We start from the raw sequence: 24803 nt of genomic DNA, 5'->3' as shown, positions 1-24803 counted from the left end.
ATGTCAACCTAACAGCCTCTCTGAAAGCTGCTTCAACCACAAGTAATGACTGTTCACCTGGCAGTGTCTTGTTCTTCAAATTGCAAAGAAATCTGTTATGCAAATCAGGCTTTTTTGTTTTTATTATTGTTGATGTTATTTATTATTGTTATTTATTGTGGTAAGACTAATAAATGGAGTGTGCGTGGCATATGAGGTGTTACATCCTACATGTGAAGGTTTCTTTTTAATTTTTTTTTTAAACCACCCCCACCCCCCCTCTCTATTTGTTTCTCATTTTATCTGAGAGACTTTAGAGCTATTAAATTGTGTGACCTTGTAGGGTAGTGACAGCTCTGGAATAGAGTTGCAGCACATCTGTCTATATCAGGAGAGAGTAATTAGCAAGGTATTGATAGTCAGATGTAGTTATGGCATGAATTTCAGCCAGTAGAACGTGGTGGCTTTCTAATACAGGGCTTGAGTGGACCATCCCGGTCAGGAAATAACTATCTTTGTTTTTTAAAACAGGTATTCTGAGGGTGTGGGGCCTGTACAGATAGTAAATAATGCCCCTTGAAGGCCTCTGTTCCTGCAGCTATTATGTGGTCTCCCCACTTTTTCTGCTAAAATTGTTCTTTACCCTCTTGCTGGGTATCGTTATTTTTCTGTTGTGGGTGTCGTTACTGAAAGAGCCTGCTTTGGAGAATAAATTCCTTTTTTTCTCTCAGTATCTGTGAGGATTTTTACTTTATTTGTCAGCTTTATGCTGATACAGATGGAGTAAGTTTGCTCAGTCCTTAAAATTACTTCCAGTCTGAACGGATCAAAAGAGATAGGTGGTCTCATGGGAGAGATTGCATTTCCTGGAGAACTACGACCTTCCACTGCTGGGTGCAGGTTTGGTGCAGTGATGCATGTTGCCTGAGGAACTGAGGATGCTGAGCCTGGGGTGGACCTTGCCTGTTGGCTGCGTTGGCATGGTCAAATTCCAAGCAAAGGCAGGCTTGGCCACATGCAGCCTTCTCTAGAGAAGTAGGCTGCGATGGGGCAAACCACTGTCTACAAGAAGCTTTGTCCCTGCAAATCCTGTCTCATGTTGGTGTAATCCATGCAGGCTCCGGGGCTTGCTGTGGTGTGTGCATCCACACAGGAATACAGTGGGGAAGAAACCTACCGTGTAACTGGGCTGTGAGGACCAGCTGCAGGCAGAGGATCAGTACGCCTGAGCCGCCGGGCCACCTCTTTGATCCACCTGCCTTTTTAAGGCCATTTTCTGCCCTTCTCCACTTGTAAATAACTCTGGCTTTTATTTGACCTGTCTTTGGAGTGATTTTCCTCTAAGCCAGACCTTTCAGTGTCTCAGAAACCCTGCAGCACATAAAGGGAACACAGACGAGATTTTTCTCTCAGTCATTTCAGTGAATTTAAGCTTGATTGACAAGCCCTGTTCTAGTGCCGGCAACGGGGATTTCCTAGGGACGTTAATGGATTTTTGCATTAGTGCTTTATGTGTAAATCCCAGCTTCTGCAGCTGGGTAGCTGTTGTCCCTCAGGTGACGCTGTTGTCTGGCAGCCTCCTGGGCTTTCCAGGGCAGGGGCAGATACCATCTTTTTCTCCAGAAGGCAGTAACGTGTCTCCAGTTGCGCTTTAGCTTAGAAACTAAGGGGAGCAGCTAGGTTGTGCCTTGCCGCTACGTTTCCTCTTGCCAAATTTGTCCAGTTGTTTCTTAGTTAACCTGAGCATCAGCTGCTTCCACCACGTACCCTCCCGAGCATTTCCAGAGTTTGGTGGGGTTTGTGTTCCAGAGTTATTTTGGTGACAGGTTAATCCCGCCAGTCGTTCCTCATTTCTACTTTCTCCTGAGAAATTTGTTTATCTCCTGGTAATTTGTTTCCCCATATAATGCATGCTTCTTCTCGATCTTCCCATTTAATCTGCAGAGTTTGAAAATGGTTGGCAAGTGTATCGTGAAGGCTGAGAAAGAGAAAGTTGCCAGGAGCTTGGAGCTGTTGAACTTTCTCCTCAAAACTGTGACGGAGCAGGTGAGTGCACGACCCGATGTGCGGCAGATGGCTGTTCTGAATACCCCCAAGGCCTCTTTTAAATGTCACACTTGGATTTTACCTTGTGACTGCTACATCCCACCTGATTTCTTACCAAAGGTACCCCTAGAGGGAATGCCTGGCTGAATGTGAGGACAGAAAAGCCCTCATGTCTGAAGGAGTGATCCATAGCTCTTATGAGCTGATCTCCAGGAGCTCGTTGAAGGATTTGTGCAGTGTTCTGCAAACACATGTGGCATTTCCTTTCTTATCAGCAGAAATACAGCCTGGGATACAGTGGCGGTGAGCTGGATTTTGTCCCAGATGATTGCTGTGGCCGATCCACTGAACCCCAGAGATTTTGATTCCCAAAACCTGAGACTTGTTCAGAAGCTTTGTGAGGGGGAGTGAAGCTTTGTTCCGGAGCTTTGTCTTCCCTAATGAAAAACAGTTTTTTTGAACACGAGAAGATTTTCTGTAGGTGAAAAGTAAGTCTCCAGCATGGTCTTATTTACTGGAGCAAAATACCATAAGCAGCAGAATTGCTGAAGCCCAGTTTCCTACTGATAAGCACTGAGCTCACACCACAGCCTGTTTCTTTGTGAAGACCTAATAGGAAAGTGGGTGGAGGAGAGAAATTATTTCCAAGGCTCTTGTAGGAACTGAATAGCCTTTGAGACACCCCTTACTGTCAGGTTTTACTGAAATTAGCCAGTGGGTTACTGAAGAGGCAGCCAGAGGCAGCGTGATTGTGGTCTTCCGAAACCAGACTGAAAATACTGCTGCTTTTCTTTTAGATTGGTACATAGTCTTGTGTTGTCTTCCCCCTGCTCCCAGCCATGGACTGGAAAGGAAAGAGGACCGAAGGACCTTTCAGTCCCTTTTGTGGCAGTACGGCTCTAGCTGTTAGACTCACACCTTTCATGCTAGAGCCCAGTTTTCAAGCAAACTCTGTACCTGATGGCGTGGTGTGACTTGACTCACCGATTTTTGCCCCCAAACTGAAGTGTTGCACTTGGGCTTAGGGTAGTGGCTTGGAGAAGCCAGGCAGGATTGGTTATTCCTGCCATAGTCTTATCCTGAGGGCGGCCTGTGCCCTGCTGCTGTGACTGCCCCTTCTGAGTTCGCTCTGTGGATTGTTTGTGCTTCCCTCTCACAGAAGCTGCGTGTGAAGTTGACGGAGTTGGACAAAGTGCTGGTAGCTCTGAACCAGCCAGAAGGCATTGGGAATTCAGCACGTCTCGACTCTCTCTACTGGAACGTCATGCGCTGGCTGAATTATACGTATGTATGCTTGGCACTCTGGCTTCTCGGCTTGCCTGGGAGACTGCCTGCCTGTCTACTTGTCCTTGTTGATGTGGGGAAGTAGGAAGAGAAAGGAAGTCAAGGCAGTGTGGACTGATTCTGCAAATGTGAGGCTGGAGGGAATGAGCAGCTGTCCTGGGAAGTGACTGGATACCAGAGAGTACATGCCAGGACCTTCAGTCCTTTCCAGTGATTTTTGGGCTCCTTAGCGTCTGGATCGCCAGCCTGATGCTTGGAGTGGTGGCCTTGCAGCTCTGAAAGCTGAAGAGCGTTCAGTGTTTATGCTTTAGTGCTCCTGCATTAAGTGGCTGCTGGAGTTGATTTTTGCTTTGGGGCAACAAAAAAATAACGTAGGATCTTTTCCTCCTTTCTACCAATAGCTTGCAGTCAGAACTTTGGTTTCCCCTTCCTGCTGGCAGTATTTAGTGAGACACACAGCATCAGGGAATGCTGGGTGCTCTGCTCATGACCGGGAGCTGTGGTCCCAGTGTGTGGGTGGCCCGGTCTGTGGTATCTCAGCCCAGCAAGAGGCTCTGAGGGAAATGCCTGCGTGTAGCTCGCTGTGAGAGGGCTCACAGGCAGCGAGGAGTCACACAAGGCAGCTGAAGCTGTTGTTGTGGCCCCTTCTAACGCTTTGAGCAGGCTTGCAGGGCACGGTGGCCTCACCCAGCCCGATGACACAGCCCCAGGTCACACAGGTCCCCTGGCACTGTACTTCATGGTTTAGGAGCTAGTAGAGACGGCAGCTAGGAGGGGGGTGGCTAAGGTAGGAAATGCTGAGCTTGTGCATGCTGTCAGAGGAAGGGATTGGGGTTCAGGGGTGCCGTCTTGCTGTGACACGCAGAGATCCTTGTGCAGGTGAGTTGATAGAAACCTAGGGCAGGTGTAGTTTGTGCACAGGATCCTGGTGGAGGTGCTGAGAGGCAAGTGCCAACATCAGGTTGTCAGGATAGCATTTCTCCACCCTGAAGAGGCACAGCTTGAAAAACTCTCCGGAAAGCTTCCCAAGGGAAAGCAGGCCATGGAATTAGAGCCTGGTTCCTTCTCAGGACTCCTGTGTGGGGACTGAGCTGGTGCGGAGCAGCACAGGCTGGGTGGCGGTGAAGGTGCTGAGGGACTCTGTCAGAGAAAGGCAGCAGCGGGCGCTGTCACGCGTGCGTGCAAAGGCTGCCTAGATGAGACCGCAATGGTCTGTTGGGGGTTCTTGCTGGAAGACCCTTGGGATTCTCAGCACAATGAAGGCCTTGCAGGGGCCGTTGCCTTGGACAGACAGACAGTGTCTCGGTAGCCCTGCACAGGGCCACCCACCGGTGTGCTTGAGAAGGTGGCAAGTACAGCGTTACCTGGTCTGTGGAATCGAGATTCTTCCTCAAGTCTCCGTGTCCCTTCCTGAGTCCTGGGGTGGCCCCTGCTGTTCATTGAACCAGCCCCTGTGCAGACTGAGGACCGCTTCCAGGGATAACGCTCATCCCTGCAGCATGCCTGTGCTTCCTGCGCCTTTCTCGTGCTTCTGCCTGTTCATGGATCACATGGTTCCCTGGCTGTAAACTAAGTTGCTTTTGATTTTTGGTGCTCTCTTTGCAGGAAGCCCAAGAAGGAGAAGACAGCTAATAAGCCTGCACAGGAAGCAGAGCCACTGAAGCGGAAGAAGAAAGGCTTCCTGCCAGAGACCAAGAAGCGCAAGAATCGCAAGAAAGGCACCCAGAAGAATGGAGTAGCACCAGTAACTAGTGAAGATGGAGTACAAGCAGCTCCAGAGGAGCAGCCTCTGGGAGCAGAAACCCCCCAAAAGAAGAAAGGCCTTGTGCCCGTTAGCAGCAAACGCGAGAGTCAGAACAGAGCGATCAGGGAGAATGGAGTGGCGGTGGTGGGGGGTGGGGAGGAAGCTGTTAATGGAGGAGATGCTGTGGCTGACAAGAAGAAGAAGAAGAAGAAGAGGATGAACAGAAAGAGAAAAGGTGATGCAGGCAATGAAGCTGAGCAGGTTCCAGCTGCAAAGAAAACCAAGGAGAGTGTCAGCCAGGAGACCCAGCAGAAGCAGGGCAAAGCCAAGAAGAAAAGAAAAGAGAAAAAAACTCCAGTGTCACAGCAGTAAACTCCAGGGACTCACACAGGCCTGACATGGCTAGTGTGGCTCAGAAGACTGTTTTAATACCTTTTATAACTATAGTTTTTATGTCCTTCATGGGTTTAAATAAACTTCCATGATGCTGAGCTCTAAAGCTGCAGGTCTGACTTGTGTGGAGGGTTCAACTTAGAGCAAAGGGAGCTTCAGGAGGTCACTTTTCCCCCAGGCTCTGGTAGATGCCCACTTTCTCTTCTCTGACAGTGCCAAGCAGCCTGTGCTGGGGAGCACAGACTCCTGTCTCCATATTTCCCAAGGCAGAAGTGAAAGGCTTGTTTGGATTTCTTGGGGAGTTGCAGTAGGTGCGTTGGCACTGCTGAATTGTGCAGTCAAGCCCTGTGGGAGGTGCAGAAGTAACTCCTAAAGGCTTGTTTCTGTCCTGCCCAGCCCCAGTAGTACTCGCAGCTTTTCCAGTCTTGGAGTTGCTGTCTCTTAAATGCTTGGAGTTAAAGAGTCTTGCACATGCGTATTCTGGGTCATATATATCCGATTTGGCTACTCGGGTAACTACCATCATCTGGCTTTCTTGCCTTTTTGCTGCTGGGTGCAGGAGAGGTGATGGTCCCTGTGGTAGCGTAGGGACATCGATAAAACAGTGAAACAATTGAAATGATTGATTTGCTCGTCTGCCAGGCCAGCAGGCTTTGTGCAGCCATGCAGGGTACCTGTTACCAGCAGGCTTACAACAGTCTATGAAGGTGACTGCTTGGAATTGTATCTGATTAATTATCCCCAGGCTCCTGAACGACAGGTCGCCATCACCCCTTTGGAGGGTGCCACAGCCAGGTATCCGATGTGTTGGGTACCTGGTTCTTAGTGGGAGCTGAGTCTCCAAGTGTTTGAAACCCTACTCATGTTGTAGTTGCCTCTAAAGGCTCCTTGTTCCTTTCCTCGCCCCCATCTGCTGACCACCTTGCTCCTGAGGCCAGAAGGTCTGCCTTGCTGGCTGGCCCCGACTCCTCTCCCGGCATCCGAGGGGAGCAGTCCCTGTGGAGGCCCAGGCACCGTCCCTTCTCCTGCTGCGGAGTTTGGTGCTGGCTCCTGTCGGAAGCCGGCAGCTGCTGGCGGAGTGGAGGGCCCTAGAGCAGGGCTGTTCCTGCTGTGCCTTAGGCTCTTGTCCCGCAGGTGGGTCTGTACCACCAGACATAGATAAGGGCACTGGAAATGTCATGTTGCTTTTGGAGGGAGCGAGAGATGAGCTGCAAAGGGCTGTTTGCCCTCGGCTATTTATCTGCCTTTGCAATGATCCTTTTCTCAAATGGCATAAAACTCTCCGGGAGACAGCTGCTGGCAGAAACGCAGACACGTTCAATTATAGACCCCTGGGTGGGTGCAGCCCTCTTCTCATTTCCATGTCACAGCAGTGATCCCGCAAGCTCTGCCGCGCATCCTAAGGAGTGCGCTGGCTCCTGTTAGCCCGCGAGGGCCGGAGGTAACGCGCTGACCTGCTGGCAGGGTTCAGCAGAGAACGTCCTTTCTTTCCCTGCCTTTTGCTTTCTGCCTTCACAGCTGGTTTCCTCTGGCGCTGAGGGGAGGCAGGGCTGAGGAGCAACAACAAACAAAGCCTTGCGCGTCCCGGATGAGGAGGAGGAGGCAGACTGGAGCTGGGCTCTGCAAGTCAAGTGTCTTCAGGTAGTGGCACAGCTGGGGGCAGGAGGCGAAGGGGAGCCCTGCAAGGCTGCCAGTGCCCTTAGCGTGTGAAGGGAAGCTCTCCTTTGCCCGCACATGCTAACTGTTGGCCTGCAGCCTCAGCACGGCTTGCAGAAGCCACTGGTCCCCAAGCAGGATGGAGGCTTAGGCTGCAGGTGTGTGGCCAGGACGATACAGATCAGACCTGCAGGGAAGCGGCTCTGTGTGGTGCTCCCACGCTTGGCTGAGCGATTTAGGGCTGGATTTGTCCTGCTGGACCTTCTCCCAAGCCACTTACTAATCTGAAGGTTGTTGTAGGGTCTCGATGGGGATAGCTGCCGTTGCAGCCTGCAGAAGAGCTGCAAGTCTTTGTTCCCAGTCAGAAGGTATTGGCAATTATTAGTGCCAATCTTGTCGCCAGGAAAAAGGGTGCCTCTGCTTCAAAGGGGGCTGTTGGCACTGGAGGTGCTGACCTGCCGCTGCCATTTAGTGCCGAAAGCTGGTTCATTGCCTTGGTAAAACCTCAATCCCAGCTAAGCCCCTCCAGATGTCTCCTGAGTGATGACTTTTTGTCTATTATGCAAACGAAGCATACAAGAGGCCAGCAGGTCAAGGCCATCCATGTTTAATGATCCAGAGATGCTCTGAAGGGGAGCAGGGGTTTCAAATCTGGACACTGTCTTCGCTAATGATTTGTTTTCTTCTTTCTGTGCCTGTAAGTAGGACATCCTGGGACTTTGTACCACTGCCCCTGCAGAACTGGAGGAGAAACGGCATGTAGGTGTGGAGGGTGGGAAGCAAAGTGGGCACACAGGTACATGGGTCTCTTGGGAGTGGGAAGACAGCGTTGGAGCCCACTGGGCTGTCCTGTGGCTTCACATTAGGAGCTTTTGCCCCTGTGATCCTTTTGCAGTGAAGCCTCGTCTGCCTACAAGTGTTTCTCCCCCTCAGCTGGCACGGTTTCTGCCCCATAGAGCGTGCTGAATTGGTTTAAGGACCAGTTGAGCTCTCCATCACTTGCAGGCTCAGAGATGCAATCACAGACAAGTTGTGGGACAGCAGAAGGTCCTGGTGAAAGTAACAGTGCTGGAGAAAAAGAGCCTTTCATGGTGTTGCCAGCAGAGCTGCTGTGGCAGGCTGAAGCCTGCTTCCCCTGCCCGTGGCACGTGGCAGGGCCAGTGCTTTTGCTAGGGATGGGCACCGCTTGCTGTCTCTGCTCTTTCTACCTTGCTGGTGCCAACACAGGACTCGTGTAAATAGCAGGTTTTCTTCAGAGCTCAGTGTAGAGAGCTGGATGAGAGCTCCCTCCAGGCAGCAAGGGGAGGGGACCTTCACCTGGCTGCAGAGAGCCCATCCGCCTGGCACCCCAGAGCCACCACGGGCCTGCTGTGGCCACTGCTGCTGGGTGAGTCCTTGCCCGCGTGAGCTGGGGCCACGGAGGCTAGCTGAGCCACTTGGGATATCCGCCAGGGTCACAGAGGTGAAGAGTTCGTGTGGATCAGTTTGTCACTGATCATTTTGTCATTTGGGGCAGAGACCAGGGAAGAGGCAAAGCGCGAGGCCCAGGCCGTGCCAGCTCTTGTTTCTGACAGAAAGATGGCAGCTGGGTGGTGCCAGCAGAGCAGAGGCTGACGGACCTTGCCGGGGGGGAGGCTGCCGAGCTCGGGTGTGTGTGGAGCCTCCAGCACCCGCAGGAGGGGAGAAGGAACAGGAGAGCTGTGAGGCATTATGCGAGTTGTGCTGTGGTAACAACTCCTTCGCCAATTAAATTACCCGACATTAGGCTGGCTTTGATGCAGGGTTTATAGAACACGGTCACTAATCCACCAAGTCAAATCGTGTTTCACCGGCACGCACTTGTGCCTTTTAACAATCGCAAAGGTTCAGTTTTCCTTTTTTTCATGTCCTGTCTGTTGCTGGACCTTTAGGGCTTTAGGGGATAAGAGGATGCTTTGATTTTAATGAAGCCTTTTCTTTTCGGCCATCCTGGGCTCTGAGGCTCTTCAGCGGTGATAAGAGCTCCAGGGTTCTTCTGAACCAAGAAAACAGCCGCGGGCCCTGGGGCACTGAGCAGAGGGCAGCTCCTCTGGGCTGCAGTGCTGGGGGCTGGGAGGCCGGGCAGCAGCAGGGCTGAACCGCCTCCCCCAGCCCGGTGCCTGCTTCTTGTGCGCAGGCTGTTTTAACCGAAGGCGCGAGGGTTTGCTTGCGAGGGGTGTTCTGCCTGTGACTGGCAGCACAGTCGGTGCTGCATCGCTAGCGGAGGATGGGGACAGGGCGTAAAGGCTGGGACAACACGGCGCTGGGCAGTGCGGCTGCGTGTCACAGTCAGGTGAAGCTGGGCAGTAAAAAAAAAAAAAGAGATTACAGATCTACCTGTCCTAAGCTAAGCCTGTGCTGGAACAGCCGTGATCAGGTCTCTGTCCTCCCTCTGAATCTCATCCTTGCAGATGAGATCAGTCTTGATCCGACTTGATCTGTCTGCGGCTTTCGAACCTCTGCCACGGCAGGAGGCCCTGCAGGGTCAAGGTGAACAGTCGCTGGGCTAGCGGGGCTGCCGGGGAATTACCTGCCCTGTAGCCGTGGGGCCTTGCTGATGCAGGAGAAGCCCGGGGTTGTAGTGCCAGTGTGGGGGGTGTCACACAGCAGTGCAGGGCACTGGCACAGACGTGTCACGGGTGGCCAATATGCTTCGGAGCATCGATGCTAAGGGGCACATAGTAGCCGTGATCACCTCGCCAGCAGCCGCTCCTCTTCCAGAGGAAAGTAGCTGCAATAGCTTTTACTTTGAAGTGTGGGACAACAAAACCAAAGCTATTTTTTTTTCCCCTGAGTTGCTTTTGCTGCCATGAGTCCCAAGTTTACTTCCAGCTGTTCCAGACTTGTGTAAAATACAGCCTGGGACAGACTCAAGACATACCGGAGAGACACCTAAAAGACAGGCAAGGCAAGACATATGCCTGGTCTTCAGAAGCACTTCACGTGAGTCCAGCCTGCAGAACGGTGAGCTGTGGTTTTATTTTTCTCCCTCTCTCAGGTAAAGGAGAACCTGTCCTCCCCAGATTGTAGTGGAAGCAGGGCTCAACGGCAACATTTCCCTGCTGTCTCTTAAAGGAGTAATTCCATAGAATCAGAAGCCCTCAACCTGGGGCGTTAACACAGATTGTAGCGTTCTGCTTTGTGCCGTGAGACTAGAGGAGGCAGCAGGTTCACCGTTCAGCAGGCGGCCAGCAGCGCGTGCTCTGGGGGTGGCAGGACTCTCCCAGTCGCTCGGTGCTGGTTTGGATTGGGGCAGTGGCTCTCCCAACAGCCTGGCTGTGCTCTGCTGGGTGTCCCAGCTGGCCGGCCACATGGAACCTCTGCCCCGGCACCCAGCAAGCGGGTTCGCTTTCTGGCCCTTCTCGGCAGCGGGAAGCCTGGCTGCAGGGATTTCCTCCTGGCTTGCATCTGTTGGTCATCGCATCTAACCACAGAGACGGCTGACCCGACTTCTAGCGAGATAAACGTCGTGTCCTTTTAAGCTTCCTTCAAATGCTAACGCTTCAGTGTTTTAGTTTTGATGTAATATACTATGTGTCATACAGAGATTTTGCCAGGGACACTAGGAGGTGGTTACAGCATGTTGGGAGCTGATCTGGAGCGGGACTCAGGACCTCTTTGTACAGCCGTGGTGAAGGCACCAGCAGTCGGGCCAGGACACCCAGGGCATAAATGGCATCGGCTTGGACAAGCCAGCTCGGGCTTCCCAAGGTGACGCGCAGCTCGGCTGTCAGCACGTGCTGGAGGTGGTCAGTGTAGTCACGCTGTGCAAGCCCGTGCAGAGGGCCTCGGGGACAGCTCTGCAGAAGCAGCGTGTGTGTGTGGGGGGGTTACGGAAAGGGACGGCTGCGGGGGGAGGCTGGAAGAGCGAGGGGAGTGTGTGTGCGCACACATGCATGTGTATGTCCATGATTATTTTTTTTTTTAAAAAAAGTGAACAGTACAGTCACATTAGCAGTTGTTGGTTGATGGAAGCTAAAGCTGCTGAGCTTCAAAGCTTAGCTGCTGGAACATCAGAATTTTCAAAATTATGCTTAATTGAGTCATTTACACAGTACACTTAAGCTGAAAGCCCTGAGATGCACTACTAGAATCGATCAGGGTTTATTGTTGAAGTGACAAATGCTTTGCTGGCAGGGGTGTCCTGGCTGGGACACTTTTGCGGCGCTGAAGGAAAAGAACACTGACGGCAGATGCTGCAGGTCACTGCAGGAGAGGGCTCTTCCACAGCTGGTAAGGGGCGACTCAGACCTTGTCTGTGCTGCCACCGCAGACCAAGGCAGGAGAGCAGGTGGGCCGCAGTGCTGCCGGAGCAGCAGGAACAGCCCCTTCGCTCCTTCTGGCCACGAGCAGGATGCGAAGCATCCCGTGAAGCCGGCAGGCACAGCTGGTGCAGGATCCTTGGTGCCTGCCATGGCTGCCACTTGGGGATGAATTTCCTGGCATGCTTCCTGTGCGCCCAGCCCGCCGCTACCACTGCGTTAGCCGTTTCCATCAGTCAGATCAGCCAGGTCTTGTAGCTCTGACAGGCGTTGCTGCTGTGCAGTGAGGGGCCTGGAAGGCGATGGAGCAGGACCGTGCCTCTGTGCCCGCCACCAGTTCCTTCCTCCCTGCTCTGATCCTGGCCTGGATCCAGGCAGCCAACTCCAGGGGGAAAAGGAGGCTGTCACCCACCACCCCTCTGCCCTTCCCTGCTCGCGGTGTTACTTTTTGAACAAGCTGCAGGCAGGCTGGTGTCCAGGTGGGTTCATCGCTCTCTACATCAAAGTGCTCCCGGTAGGAGCTGTGTGGCTGGTGGAGCTCAGGGAGCCTTGTCCCAGGGACCAGCCCTGCAGCCAGCAGCCCCAGGAGCGTGCAAGCAGAGCACGGGGTGTGACACAAGAAAGGGAGCCAGGAGGTATGCTTTAAATACTTTTATTTCTTAATTTACATAAAGGTATATATTTGGCTTATTTATCTTTTTTTTTTATACTCTGAGATTCACAATCAATTGCTCTTAAAAAATAAAATAGTCATTTGCTTCTGAAAGAAATCAGAAAACTATTTTATACTCCTCCCTTGTATAACAAGAAAATATACTAATACTCCCGTACATCACATAGTAAAAGTGATTGTAAGTGCTGGTTTACCAAACAATAAAGCAGATGGAAAAGAAAACAGACAATTAGGACAGAGGGTGCACAGAGGAATTCTGCTTTCCAGAGTACAGCCATTCATTTACGGGGTTCAGTCACCCTGAGGTGACTCTTAGCTACTCTGTGAAGGGGGAGAGGCTCTTGGGGTCACTCCGTGAGCGGCGGCAGCAGGAGGTGTTGTAGTTACTTGGGCTGGCAGTTTGCTGCCTTTGGGTCACCGTCTTGCCTCTCTGTGCAGTTCCCATTACCTCTGTTTCCCTCGCTGTGTACAAGTCACCTAATTGCTTCTGTAGTGGCTGCATGGGTGGAAATGCAGTTTATCTGTGGAGGGAGTTCATGGTGGCTTTAAAAAACCAGACTGTTTATGGAGTGGAGTGGAAGAGAGCCCTCACGATTAACTGAGGGCGTCCTGGACCCTCCCTGGCGCGCTCCGGACACCCTGTGCAGACCCTGATGAATGCAGCAAAGTGCGGGGAGAGGGGACGGAGCCTGCGCCTTGCAGCAAACCATGGGAGGCCCTCGGCCATGGGAGACCTTCGGCCCTCGGGCAGAGGTGGGGAACCGGGGCAGAGCACTGGGGAAGGACCAGTCGCAGCCCAAAGGAACAGGGGGAGGCAGCAGGTACCAGGGAGCGGGGGCAAGACACAGCAGCACCAGCCGATAACCTGGAGACCTTTCCCCTCGCTTGGCAGCCTGTCCTGAGGAGACGTGCCTGTGCTGGGGTGGGGGTGTGCGTAGTGCTCGCCGCCTTTTTGGTAGTATTGTCCCATATGTTCTCAAATGCATTCAGGGGCTCCTGTTTGTGTACTCTGATTTTCAGACATTCACATGAAGTGATTTTGCGTGCAAGAGATCGGTGGCTTTACAGGTATTTCTGTCCTTATTGGGCCTATTTAATTTTGTGGTGAAGTTTAGAACCACAGACACGATGTTGATGTCTTGAACAACTACTTATTTAAGTGACAGGCTGAAATCTTGCTTCATTTGATGTGATGGATACTAAAATACATAGCTACCTCATCAGAAACTAATTCTCTTTTCCTATTAAAAGCCTTTCTTTATAAAACCAGAAATACTAGTTTTAACGAGGGTTCTTACCAGCTTGGATACAAGTAATGTGCATTCAGTCTAGATTTCCATTCTCATTCCAGAAATACTTCCCGTGTGTGTAGCAAACATTGTTCCACTGCTCCTAAACTGCTCCACAAGGTCAACAGCGAACAGCTTCCAGGGCTGGGACATCCATACCCACGCAAAATGGAATCACAGGGGAAACCCACACAGTATCGCTGGCTAAGCCCGGAGCTCAGCACCAGTACAACACAACACTGTAAGTCTTGTTTTAACAATACAGAAGTTCTGGCCTCTACTAGAGTACAGAAACATGACGTCGCTCGTTTATACAGCGAGTATCTCAGCTTGGCACATACAGAAACTGAGGTTAGGCGGTGGCTTTCCCCACATCATCACCGGCAGAAATGGCCCGATGTCCTGGGACAGGGAACAGTGCCTTCAAGTCCGGGGAAGGGGTTTACATGGCAACATAGATCCAGTTTGTTTGGTAATACGTACATTTCATGTCCAGACTGGATGGATCTCTTATTGCCTTAATCTATGGACCCTCGATCTAAGCGAGCTGGCTTCCCTCTAATAGATGAAATACCTTTATAGAGCACTAACTGAACAATTCCTCACAGCTAAACCAAGAAACGCTCAACAAGAAATGCAGCCCTTTGGCTTCTGGCCGTTTGACTATGGGTCATCAACGTGTAAAGGAGCAGCAGCGTCCGCAGGAGGTGGAAAGGCTGAGTTTCCATTCTGTTCATCTCTGAGCTGTCATAGCTGCTGCTTTGGCTTCCTTCTCTTAGCCGGGAACATGTGGGAGCAGGGACTCAGGGATCCCTTGGCGTGGAACTGCTGCAGGTAGGACTCGCTTCTAACTCCCTTGCTTGCTCCCTTCCCTCTTTCCTTGTTGAAAAAAGCCACCGCAACCTCCTTCACACGCACAGGAGGTAAAGCTGGCCTCCTGCAGCAGCGCTGTGCTTCTCTAACCGGGGTGGGGGCTTGTCACGAACGAGGAGAGCTAGTGAAATCACAAAACACTGCAGTTCCCTTTTCATTTTTGACTCCTGAGAATTAAGTTTAAGGACAATTCCTAATCTCCGGACTTCAGCAGGAATGCTTCATGTTGTTAACGGTAAATGCTACAACTGAGAGAGCCTATCGGAAAAGGAATTTAGGAAGCGTGGCTAATCTTCTTTGGTCTCCAAGATGAAATGACTGATTGTTAGGTTGCTTTTTGTTTCTTTTTAAACAGCTTAACATAACAAGGAATTTCTTAATGGGAATCAGAAATTCATGTGCCTTTAAAGCCAAGTGTTTGGCTCCTAGACTACAGAGGCGGTATTTCCCCTACAAATGTAAATAGTGGCACGAGGTGGGAAATGAAGCATTGTTTTGGATTTGCTTTGCTTTATTATTTCTAGCACCCACTTGCTGTTCTCCAGAGGATGCCCAGGCACTCGAGGAAAATTTCTGGCTCTGGTTGTTTAGCCAAATCTTAAAGCTATTGTTAAGGGATTCTGGGTGACAGAGCAACCTTTGCAGAAGAGTCCTGTGGAGTCTGACGAGGAGGAAAGGCTCACGTTGTTACAGGAGTCACCCTCAGAACCCCTCTACCTGGGCAGAGACTGGCTGTGCAGTGAGTAGTAACCGGTTTGCTGGTACCTGGAGTTACTGAGCATCTCTACTACAATGCTGTTCTCTAGGTCCTAGCACATCCTGGAAGTGAACGGCAGAGAAACCCCAGATTTGCTAACGGTACCTTCCCGTGTCTGAGCAAACTTACACCGCGGTCGGGACAGCCAGTTTCCAGACTTAACTCACATCCAGTCCCCGTCTGGCTTTTCCTTTGCTTATTTAGTCCTATTTGCAGCCCAACTGCAGCCACTTGTTAAACATGAGCACAAGGGTGAGGGGCATTCACCCGCTTGAGATGTGTGCTAAGCTGGAGGGGGGGATCTAAACTTGCGGGAGACGCCTAAACAGAAAAAAAGGGAGTGAGGAGTTCACGGAACCAACGCTCTTTCTCTGGAAGCCTGACTCCTTCTCCAGGACCTGCCTTCCCCACGCTGTTGCACCATCAACCTGACCTAGCGTAAATCCGGCGTGTAGAGGCAAAGCGCAGGAAGCAAGACTCAGCGAAACAGCGCCCTGACTGCTTTGCAGACACGTGCTTCTGCATTTGAGACCAACACAGGTCAGACGCTGGCCTTGTATATTAAAGATCTCAGATGCATCTTCATAAAGGTAAACGTGACACCCTGGTAAGAGCAGCCCCGGGACTGTGCATGGGGTTGGGCATGCATTAACCTAAACATCGCTCCAAAGGAAACCGCTACGGTAGAGTATCAGCCACCTGCTTTGAGAATACTGACAGGGAGAATTAGCATTGACGATACACGTGATGCGATATGCATGTAAACAAAGCACGATGTCACTGGCACAGCAGTATTGCACTACCAGGCCCTAGGTAAAGCAACTCAGCCAGCTGGATTTTGGTATTTTAAAAACCTGTGAACCTCCTAGGCAAGGCTGAATTTAGCCTATCAAGCAGACTCTAGAGCCCCTAGGTATTTCTGCCCAAAGTTCTTCTGGGCCTTTCTGTAACAACCACCAGCATACCCAGTGCAGCGAAACTCTCTCCTCTGTCCCGTTGCTCAGCCTCAGGTGACGGGTAAGTCACCCTCTGGCAGTCTTCCTATGGTGCCCTTGCAGGGCCTGATCCCAGGGCACCGAGATGAGGAGAGCTGTAGACATTGCTCATGTCTGGTATGGTTGCACAGGCAGCTCCACATTTTAAATGTTTAAATAAAAACTGTTTATCTAAATATATATATATATATCTGTCATCTAATGTCTTCGGCAGAGATAAAGCATCTTATGACATATTTAAATAAAAAATAATAATCTGAATTAAGCCTTCAGTGTTAAAGAAAAGGTGATGTACAGGATAAGTCCCCAACTAGTGCAGTCTCTGGGAGTGCTGACAGAACAGCAGCATTCAATAGGACGTAAGTTGCCCTATAAACAATGCGGACTTTGTTGGCTACAACTAAAACCATATACAGAATCTACAGTCACTCACTTGGGTAGCACATTTTGGGTCCAGTGGACAGTTGCTTCCAATGGTCAGAGGAACCTGTGAACGTCCTTATGCTTAAAAAGTTCTTGTGTTCCAGGCTGCCCTGCTCACCTCCGAGTGCCTGGCCCCGCAGGCTGGAGCGGTGCGATTGATTTGGTGCTGGATAACCCTGCCAGGGTGCTGTGGAGCTGAAGGATCCACCGGTTTCCAGTACGGAAGGGCTTTGAGCTTGAGATTGTTGTGATGGTGGTGGGAGCAGGAGTTCACTTGTTTCCTTCACTGGCAGCTGCAAACAAGGGAGAAGGTGGTGGTTAATGGGGTAGTCACGGGAATGGATCGGTAATCGTGAACTCACGCGCCCCAGCTTTGTGGCAGAGGCCAGCGAAGAGAGCCCTTGCCTCCATGCAAGCTGGCGGCTAGCAAAGCGTGACCAGCGTGGAGACAACACTTTGGGATGGACTGTAGTCTTTTGGGATGGGAAATAGGAATGCACCGAGATCCAGGCACAGCCTGCTCGAGGACTGAACCAGCAGCAGGTTCAGACTCTTGTCCGTAGCATTCAAGGGCATCACCCACGTCTTGTCTATGTCAGTTGTGTAGATACACCTTTTGGTGATGTGATCTGAAACAGCTCAGCAGGTAATGGTTAATTTTTGCTGGACTGTTTTTAACCCCATCAATTAACTAAAAAAAACCCAGGGCCCTCCTCTTGCCTTAAATTGTCATTTTCAAAACTGCTGTCCTTTGGAGAGCCCAGCTGGCAGCCTCGCTGCTGCTGAGGCAGAGCGGACACTGGCTTTCCCCCAGCACGTGGTGGGACCCCCTTGCTTTAAAGAGCGGTCTCAGCACATCTATTGACCGGCGAGGTACCCCTTGTGTACGCTGTGGCACATCCAAGCGGCCAGCAGCTTGCCTAGATGAAGTGGAGAGGCTAACAACCAGTTCTCTCACCGCAGGATTTCTGTGGGAGGGTCTGCGCTCCACCTTACGCAGGAAATTGCCCCTGACCTTAAAAATCCCTGACTGCTGAGCTACAGATCAATTCCCTCAACCTGTGTACAACTGGACCAAAAGAGAAGAAAGTACAACGAAAAACCTGGGTGTGGACAGGACCCAAGTGTCTTTTATAAGACCCAGTCTTTTATAAGGCGAGTCTCAGCATCAGCAACACCACCAAATAGTTCCTCCCAGATCTTTTGAGGCTTTTTTTTGTTTGTTTTTTAAAACCCACCCTTTATCTAAAAGCTACTGATAAATAATGTGTGAGTACATGTCCAGCCCAGAGACTACAAGGTACAGGCAGGCCTATCCTAGCCTTAGTTTACAGCAGAATACACTCCCCTCTGTGGAAATAACCCATCTGCTGTACTAGAGATTGCATTAAATCCTTCCCCCCAAAAGGCCGTTCTTAAGTGTGTTATTGAATTCTGATTTTATGATTAGGCTTTCAATGCATTTAATTTATGGGAAAGAAATCTCCTCTTCAAAAACTTGCTTTAATTAATTTTGGCTACGGTAAAATGCTGGGAAGTGTTTATCAATTGTAGCAGCTCTGAGCGGCGGCGCTGTGACTGTTGGTGAGTGATAAGAATAGCACGAACACAAGGGAGAAGAAAGGGCAGCAGGAGGGGGACTCTCCCTCTGGCTCACTGCCGAGGTCTCAGCTCTGTCACCCTGGATCCAGGGTCACAGCGGGGGACAGTCCTAGCAACAACGTGCAAGTTCACGTGCTGCCAGAAAATATTTTTCTGCAGAAAAGTCGGAATATGCTAGGAGCGGTCATTTGATAGCGAGCCGACATTGGACCAGGAGCAATGCAGCAGGAGGTTTTATGAACGCCAGATACGTTCTAATTTCTGGCCTCAGACAACCACACCTGCTGCTGGTCAAGTCGACTGGAGCAGAATGGTCTTATCTGCTCCAAGAAGGGAGCACCAGGTTTCTGGAAGCAACTTGCTACAACAAAGGACACTTGAGCTGACCCCTGGTTTCCCTGTTCTGATTCCGATTTGGGTTAAGGGTAGCAGAGGTGTGAGCCATGGCTGTCTGAGGCTAACTTTCCAATTTATAAGGAAAGAAATCGGTTGACAGGGGTTCTGGAGCACGTGGGTAGCTTAAAACCAGTTGCTGTGTGGGTCACTTACCATCTCAGACTTTCACAGAGGCTGGTGGCATCACGAGTTGACTGACCCTGGTGAAGGAAAAACAAAAGTGACATGTGAAAGCTGCAATTAGCAAAGAAACAGGCTCCTAAAAACATAGCAGCCTATTAAATCCAGGTTCCTGTCGCTTAACAATTTCTAAAGAGCTAGGACAGTAATAACTGTCCTGCACAGGAGCGTAAAGCTGAAACCCTTTCACACAGCGGTGCCTGATAGCGATTCTGACAATGATAGCTGGAACATGCCAAGTAACGTTGCTGACACTAATTGACAAGGATTTGGGAAGGTCCCAAATGCATCCAGGCACAGCAATTGTTTCCCGAAGCCAGTAACGAGGTTGTTTATACAGTGGCTGTTGGATGGTGTCCTTCAGTCTGACAGCATAAATGTAAACAGTCACCACTGATAAAAATTAAATTAAGTAAAAAGGAGCTGTCTTTCAGTTCTCAGCTCCTGAAGACCTGCTGCTGTTGTAGACAGCTGCTCCCGAGGGATGGATGGAGACTGTGGTGGTACCAGGCAGGAGCTGGTCTCGGCAAGGTGCTGCCCTGCACCGCCGGCCGCCGAGGGGAACAGCACCAGTTTGCTCGGCGGGGTACCCGGGCAAAAGGCAGCAACAGGTTTTACAAAGTTCGTGCCTTAGACCTGCTCCTCCTCAGGGCACTACATGCCCTGCGCGTTCAGCCCTCCTCGTGGGCCGCAGCAGGTCACCTCGCCTCTCCCTGACGCCGCTGTGCCTTCCTGGGCTGTGGTGACTTGGGGACACGGACACACTCCTGAGACGGCGCTAAGCACAGCCAGGCCCCTGTCTGGGCCGTAAGAAGGACAAGTAAGACCTTGGGGACTTATTTTCTATCTTGGATGCTCATTGACCTCACTGGGAGCTCCTAGGTCCTTGCAATACGCTGGAAACCCCACCCCCACCCCTCACCCAGGGACCTGGCCTGACACTGCCATGCTGGGCTGCTTTCACCCAAGTGCACTTGGCCAACAAGAGGATAAATCTGAGTCACAAAGGAGGAGTCTTTCGGCTGTGCTAACTTCAAATAACAAATAAACAGTAGCCTTTTATACCTCAAAAGATGGCACGGGTTGCCATCACATGCAAAAGCACAGCTACTTTCCGATTCAGCGAAAAACTTGGGCAGGTTTACAGGGGAGAGGACAGAAACCATCACGGCCTGAGGTCCCACCAGGTAAGAACTTCTCAGTGAAACATCATTTTCCTTTGGAAAATGTTGCTTCATTAAAAGTCACCTGTGGCTTTTCCCCAGACCTCATACCCCACGCGGGACAAACTTTTTTGCTGAAAAGGTATGATGCTGGATTCAACGTGTTCCAGGATAAAAATTCACCAGTGGCTAGGGGACACCTTGCGAGAAATCTCTGCATCAGAAAGCGGCCCAGTTCAACCTACAGCTCTTAACCTCACACCAGCCTCGCAGGAGATTTGTCTCCGAGATGCACAGAAGCCTCTGGACCTTTTCAGGCTATAAACTGAAATATTTTTGATGCAGGAGCTGCTGGAAAGTTTCTTTGTAGAACTGTCATTCTCGGTAACCCCACTGCTTTGGTCATGACATTGTGTCGGATGTGGCGGTGTGCTTTAACAGTCAGAATCCAGTGGGGAGAGAAAACACACCGCCCTGTACCACCACAGGCAACCTCGGTAGGAAGCAAACTGATAGGTTAGGAAACCATCACAGGATACCAGACCTCCAGATGTTCGAATGTGCCGTAACGTTTGAAAGTCAAGTCCCTTAACATGTAACTCATGCCACATTTTTACATACACATTTACACGAAAAAAAGTTCGTTTTGCCGTTAGTTTCTCTTTAGCACAGGGAGGCCACCTACACTGCTGACGGATGAACTGGGAATACACACACAACTGTCCCTCCTGTGTCACTTAGAGTTCAGCCCCCTCCACGGTAACAGGTACCTCCCACATCAGTACGTATGTTGTCCCCCCCCAGTCATGAGACTTACTCGGTCTTTGCATTTTAACACATTTCTCCCCACTTGGCTTTATCTGTTTTGCAGATGGGAACGGAGGCCTGGAAGGGCTAATCCTGAGATGCATTTACAAGATTTCACAGGACATTAGACCCACGTGCCTTGAGAAGCCGCTGGGACAAGAAGTGGCTTTCAGGGCTCACAGAGGAAGCCAGCGGGCAGAGGAGGGGGCTGAAACAGCCCCCCGCCCCGGGTTTGGGACTGTGCAAACTCCCTGCAGCTTCTCCCTGAAGCTGTTGGAGACGGTGGGCGCTGACGTAGGCACAGCCTGGTTGCAGGGGGCACAGCTTACAGGTGGCAGCAGGTCAGCTGTGAATTTTTTATCAGGGTTTTTTTTCCAAGCAAAACCACTAATAATAAATTTTAGATTCTCTTAGGTGGTTAAAATGTAGTACATGGACTTAAGCTCACAAGGCTCAAGAGCATCTAAATCCCTGTTTCGGTCCCACTCGCCTCTCTAATAACGATAATCCCACACTGAATAGATTGTCGCTTCCGATTTGGTGGTATCTGCTGGGTAAACACTGGATCCTAAATTGTTCTATTTTCTTTGCAGTGTTTTTTCAAGATTGTGAATGTTTTCTTTCCTTGAAGAGAGCGGGGTGGGAACCAGTCTCTTGTTTCCTGAGGGGGAGGAAACTTACCCAAATTGCCTTTCAAGAACAGAAGCCGTACAACTTTTTTTTGTTGTTTTTTACGGGCTCCTCCAGCAGTTAAAAATGTGGCTGACTCCTTCTAACCCCATCATTTCCTCTCCTGTCAAACCTAAATATTTCTCCTAGATCCTATCAAACCGATTCCATGTAGTGTGACAGGATCTATAATTCTAAAGTATTTATAAGACTGTCTGTTTAATATTAAACTACATGCTCTAGAGCTGTTAAATATTTATACTATGTAAAATGGATCTAATCTCACAGCACCTCCGCCGGTTAGAGTACTGCATAAGAAAAAGACGACGAAATTAAGACAACAGGTGAGTGGCCAGGATTTTTTACAGGTCAGCTATACTCTACTCATCTCAGGAACTGTGCAGAGATGTTCTCCAAACACTGTGTCCCCTTCAGTCCAGCTGGCCACCAAGCCAACAGATCGTGGAGGTTACAACCTGTAGGACAGCCAGCGCTGCTGTGCAGTTCCTGGCACAGTCTGAGCCCTGCGTGGCCACTGAAAAAAAAAAGAGTTTTTTGCTGCCCACATCCAATCCAGGAGTGCTCTGCTCCACCCTGTGCCAGCAAGAATAAAACCCAGATCTCCCTCCTCACCTGCAGCTCCATCTGCTCCAGCAATTTCAGGTGAAGCTGTGAGAAGCAGTGGCGGGATATACGTCCCACTGACTTGCCGTAACATATAGGCTACTAAACGTTTGAGCTCCATGAATGTGTCAGCTCTGTTCATGAGCTCAAACTCCAGCAAGTAACAGGACAGCAAGAAGGAGCACACACTTCGGTACGTGCAGCACCATCATGTGCAAGACTCCAAGAGAAAGGCTGCGCTTACATAAAGCTTTTGTGAATGCTGCCAACACCATTTAATGTTAAGTTTCATACAGAACTTGAACAACACACATATTTCAGTATCCTACAGCTTTCCGAAAGCCCTGCATTCTTGCTATCTAAGCAAGTCAGGCTCTGGCTTTTGTAACCAAGAAGCACATTAGGAAATAACATCCTAATTTTTATAGCCTGCTGTACTTAACATCACTTAACTTTCACAACCAACAATAAAATGCTTCGGTGGGGTCCTTCTAGCCTGCAAATAACTCATTTTTTGACTAGCAGGAGCTCGTTCAGCAGATGAGTATTGGGGCTACAGGGGCAGCTAGATCACTGGCCTCAGCAGCAGCTCTTGCCTGTGATCAAGGATCCTTCTTCCTTTTATTTCACTGGAGAGAATTCTGTGTTTCTGAAGCACCGTGCAACATGCTACAACGTGCTGCTTGAAGCAGCGCTTTAGGAAGGGGGTACCAGCCTTCTGAACCTCCTCAGATGTTGCTGGGGGGGGGGGCGGGGGTAAAACCTCTCCAAAAGGCTTTGTGAACACACCAAAATGAGAAAACTTGGGTGATGCAATGTTTACATGGACAGACATCCCTGAAAGGTAATGAGACTTTATGGCCCTACATCTACAAAAAACAAATTTCTTTTTCAAATACAGCTAGTTAAAGGGGTGGGTTTTCTTGGCATGGAAGGATTAGAGCCAATGACACACTCCACCTGCGTTACCAGTGATGACTTGCAGCCCAGCCAGGTGTGGCGTTCTGCAAATCCTGTTGCTGAAATGCATCAGCAGCATTCAGACCTAACGTTGCTGTCTGAACCCATGCAAGAACAGAGGCTATGGATCATCATCTGCAGCTCCACACCTGTATGACTTTAAATGTAAAAGTGAATTTTATGGACTGATAAATGAACACAGGAAGCCACTTGCACTCGAGGTCAGCTCATGCTGCTGCTATCGCTGTTCCTGCAGATAACCGACAAAATAGGGCGTGGGAGAGCTGGGGCAGCCTTCCACACTGGGTTTCTTGATCTCCAAATGCACCCGACCACCGGTCCATCAGGTAAGTTAAAATCCTCGGGTAGAAGTAACGCTGTCACGGTGGCCTCCCTGACGCAAGAGGACACGTGTAGTTGCAGCTGGAGGGAGAAAGGAGATCAGCAAGGCAGAGGAGGACAGAGGGGACTACGGCACAGACTCTCTCTGCACAGTAGCCACCTCCTCATTCACCAGCCGTGGTTCAGAGAGGGCGAAATGTCAGGAAGGTGTATGCTCCACATACTGGCCTCACTTCAACCACCACCGCGTTACTGCAGGGATCAATCGCTTTAAAGAAATCCTTGCTGAAGCCGAGTGCCAAAACAATTCACATTTTAGTAGACAAAGGAGGGAAATGGACACAAGTTTACAGACCGTCCCGCTCATATTTTCCATCTCTGGCTGCATACTGTCAACACCCTCATCAACAGAGTCAGCTTCGAGGGGATGGAACGCTTACTGCAGCTGGCCTGCCAGCAATACAAAGCAGTAACACAGGACAGGGAACACCTTAGAGACACATCCAAGCACCCCTCGTACCTTGGCACACCTCATTCGTGCTCTGCACAGACCCTCCTGCTTTGTCTCACCGGTATTTCACCACCTGGGGACTTACAGCTGCATTTCACTGGGATTTTGTCACCCTGAGGACTTTGAATCGGTCAAACTCCATGAAAAGCACCAGGTTTTATCGAGTAACGCACAGGGTCACACGTGCGGCACTGAGCTCACACAAAGATTTCTGCCCCTGAAACAAATCAAAGAAGTCCATGGCTATTCTGCTTCCTCCTATTATTGTGCTCACCGCAGAAGCTGCCTTACCTATTTGCAGCATCCTCTCTCAGCCTGGCTCCCTACACGCACGGGAGTGTAACGTACTGGTCCCAGCAATGCCTCACTGTTTTGCCAGATGCTTTATGAGGAGCACAACCAGCAGGCTGGAGGCTCCAGTTCCAGTGTGCAGCTTTTCTGCCTTTCATGATACAGAGTTTTTAATCAAGCGGTGCAGAATGTACATTAGCCATTACTGTCCCCCGGTAATTAAGCACAGCTGCCGTTTGCACCTGCAGTTGGAAGGGGCTGGCTTTGCTTCCCCGCTCCACAACAGACTTCTCCCGGGATGCTGAACAAACTCCTAGGTGCGCTGGTGCCTCCATCTCCTCCCTAAAAACTGGCTGCAGAACATCAAACCTTCGTGCAAAACCTGTTGCCTTCTGAGCAGGGTGTAAAACCAGCCAAATCGAGGATTGCTGCCAGAGAGCACGTCCTGTTTGAACTGAACCGAAGCTATTTTGATAGTGAACTCAGTAACTTTGGGACAAAGACGCCCATGAATAACTGCCTTACTGCAGAAATTTGGTGCTTTGATTTAAAAGGCTCCTACTATGCTGCTGCTGAAAAACTGACTGGAAGTGAAGATGCATGAAACATAAGCAATAATAATACATCAACCTAGAAAGCTCCCAGTGAGTGGTACCGGGACAGGACTGGCACAGCTAAAAATAAGTCTATGCACTGAGCTCCCTGATGCATCGTGACAGGTTCATCCAGCCTCCCAAGAACAGGGTCTGTTTGATGAAATAAAACAGTTTCTGTTTGAGGTCAGTTTACAACAGGAATAGGAACACTAATAACAAAGAATCAGACAGAGAAGTAGCTCGCATTGGAGTAAGAAACCACTACTTCAA

At 50.3% G+C, this 24803-nt stretch overlaps 2 protein-coding genes across 2 annotated transcripts in view; one reads left to right on the top strand and one right to left on the bottom strand.

Moving 5' to 3' along the window:
* MYBBP1A (MYB binding protein 1a) overlaps positions 1-5544 on the top strand; it is a 61648-nt gene extending 56104 nt beyond the window's left edge. The window contains exons 25-27 of the mRNA XM_056347634.1: positions 1924-2025; positions 3185-3309; positions 4915-5544. Coding sequence (XP_056203609.1) covers positions 1924-2025; positions 3185-3309; positions 4915-5425 — 738 coding nt within the window. The 3' untranslated portion in view covers positions 5426-5544. The remainder of the gene's footprint in view (positions 1-1923; positions 2026-3184; positions 3310-4914) is intronic.
* A 6485-nt stretch (positions 5545-12029) lies between these two features.
* The window catches only part of LOC130157691 (sphingosine-1-phosphate transporter SPNS2-like), a 141456-nt gene continuing 128682 nt past the window's right edge, over positions 12030-24803 (bottom strand). The window contains exons 12-13 of the mRNA XM_056357602.1: positions 18544-18590; positions 12030-16685 (exon numbers count right to left, since the gene is read on the bottom strand). Of these exons, the coding sequence (XP_056213577.1) occupies positions 18548-18590 (43 nt within the window). The 3' untranslated portion in view covers positions 12030-16685; positions 18544-18547. The remainder of the gene's footprint in view (positions 16686-18543; positions 18591-24803) is intronic.

The sequence above is a fragment of the Falco biarmicus genome, chromosome 1 (assembly GCF_023638135.1).
Source record: "Falco biarmicus isolate bFalBia1 chromosome 1, bFalBia1.pri, whole genome shotgun sequence".
NCBI lineage: Eukaryota > Metazoa > Chordata > Aves > Falconiformes > Falconidae > Falco > Falco biarmicus.
Note: the sequence above shows the minus strand (reverse complement) of the source record. Positions and strands in the feature narration are given on the sequence as shown.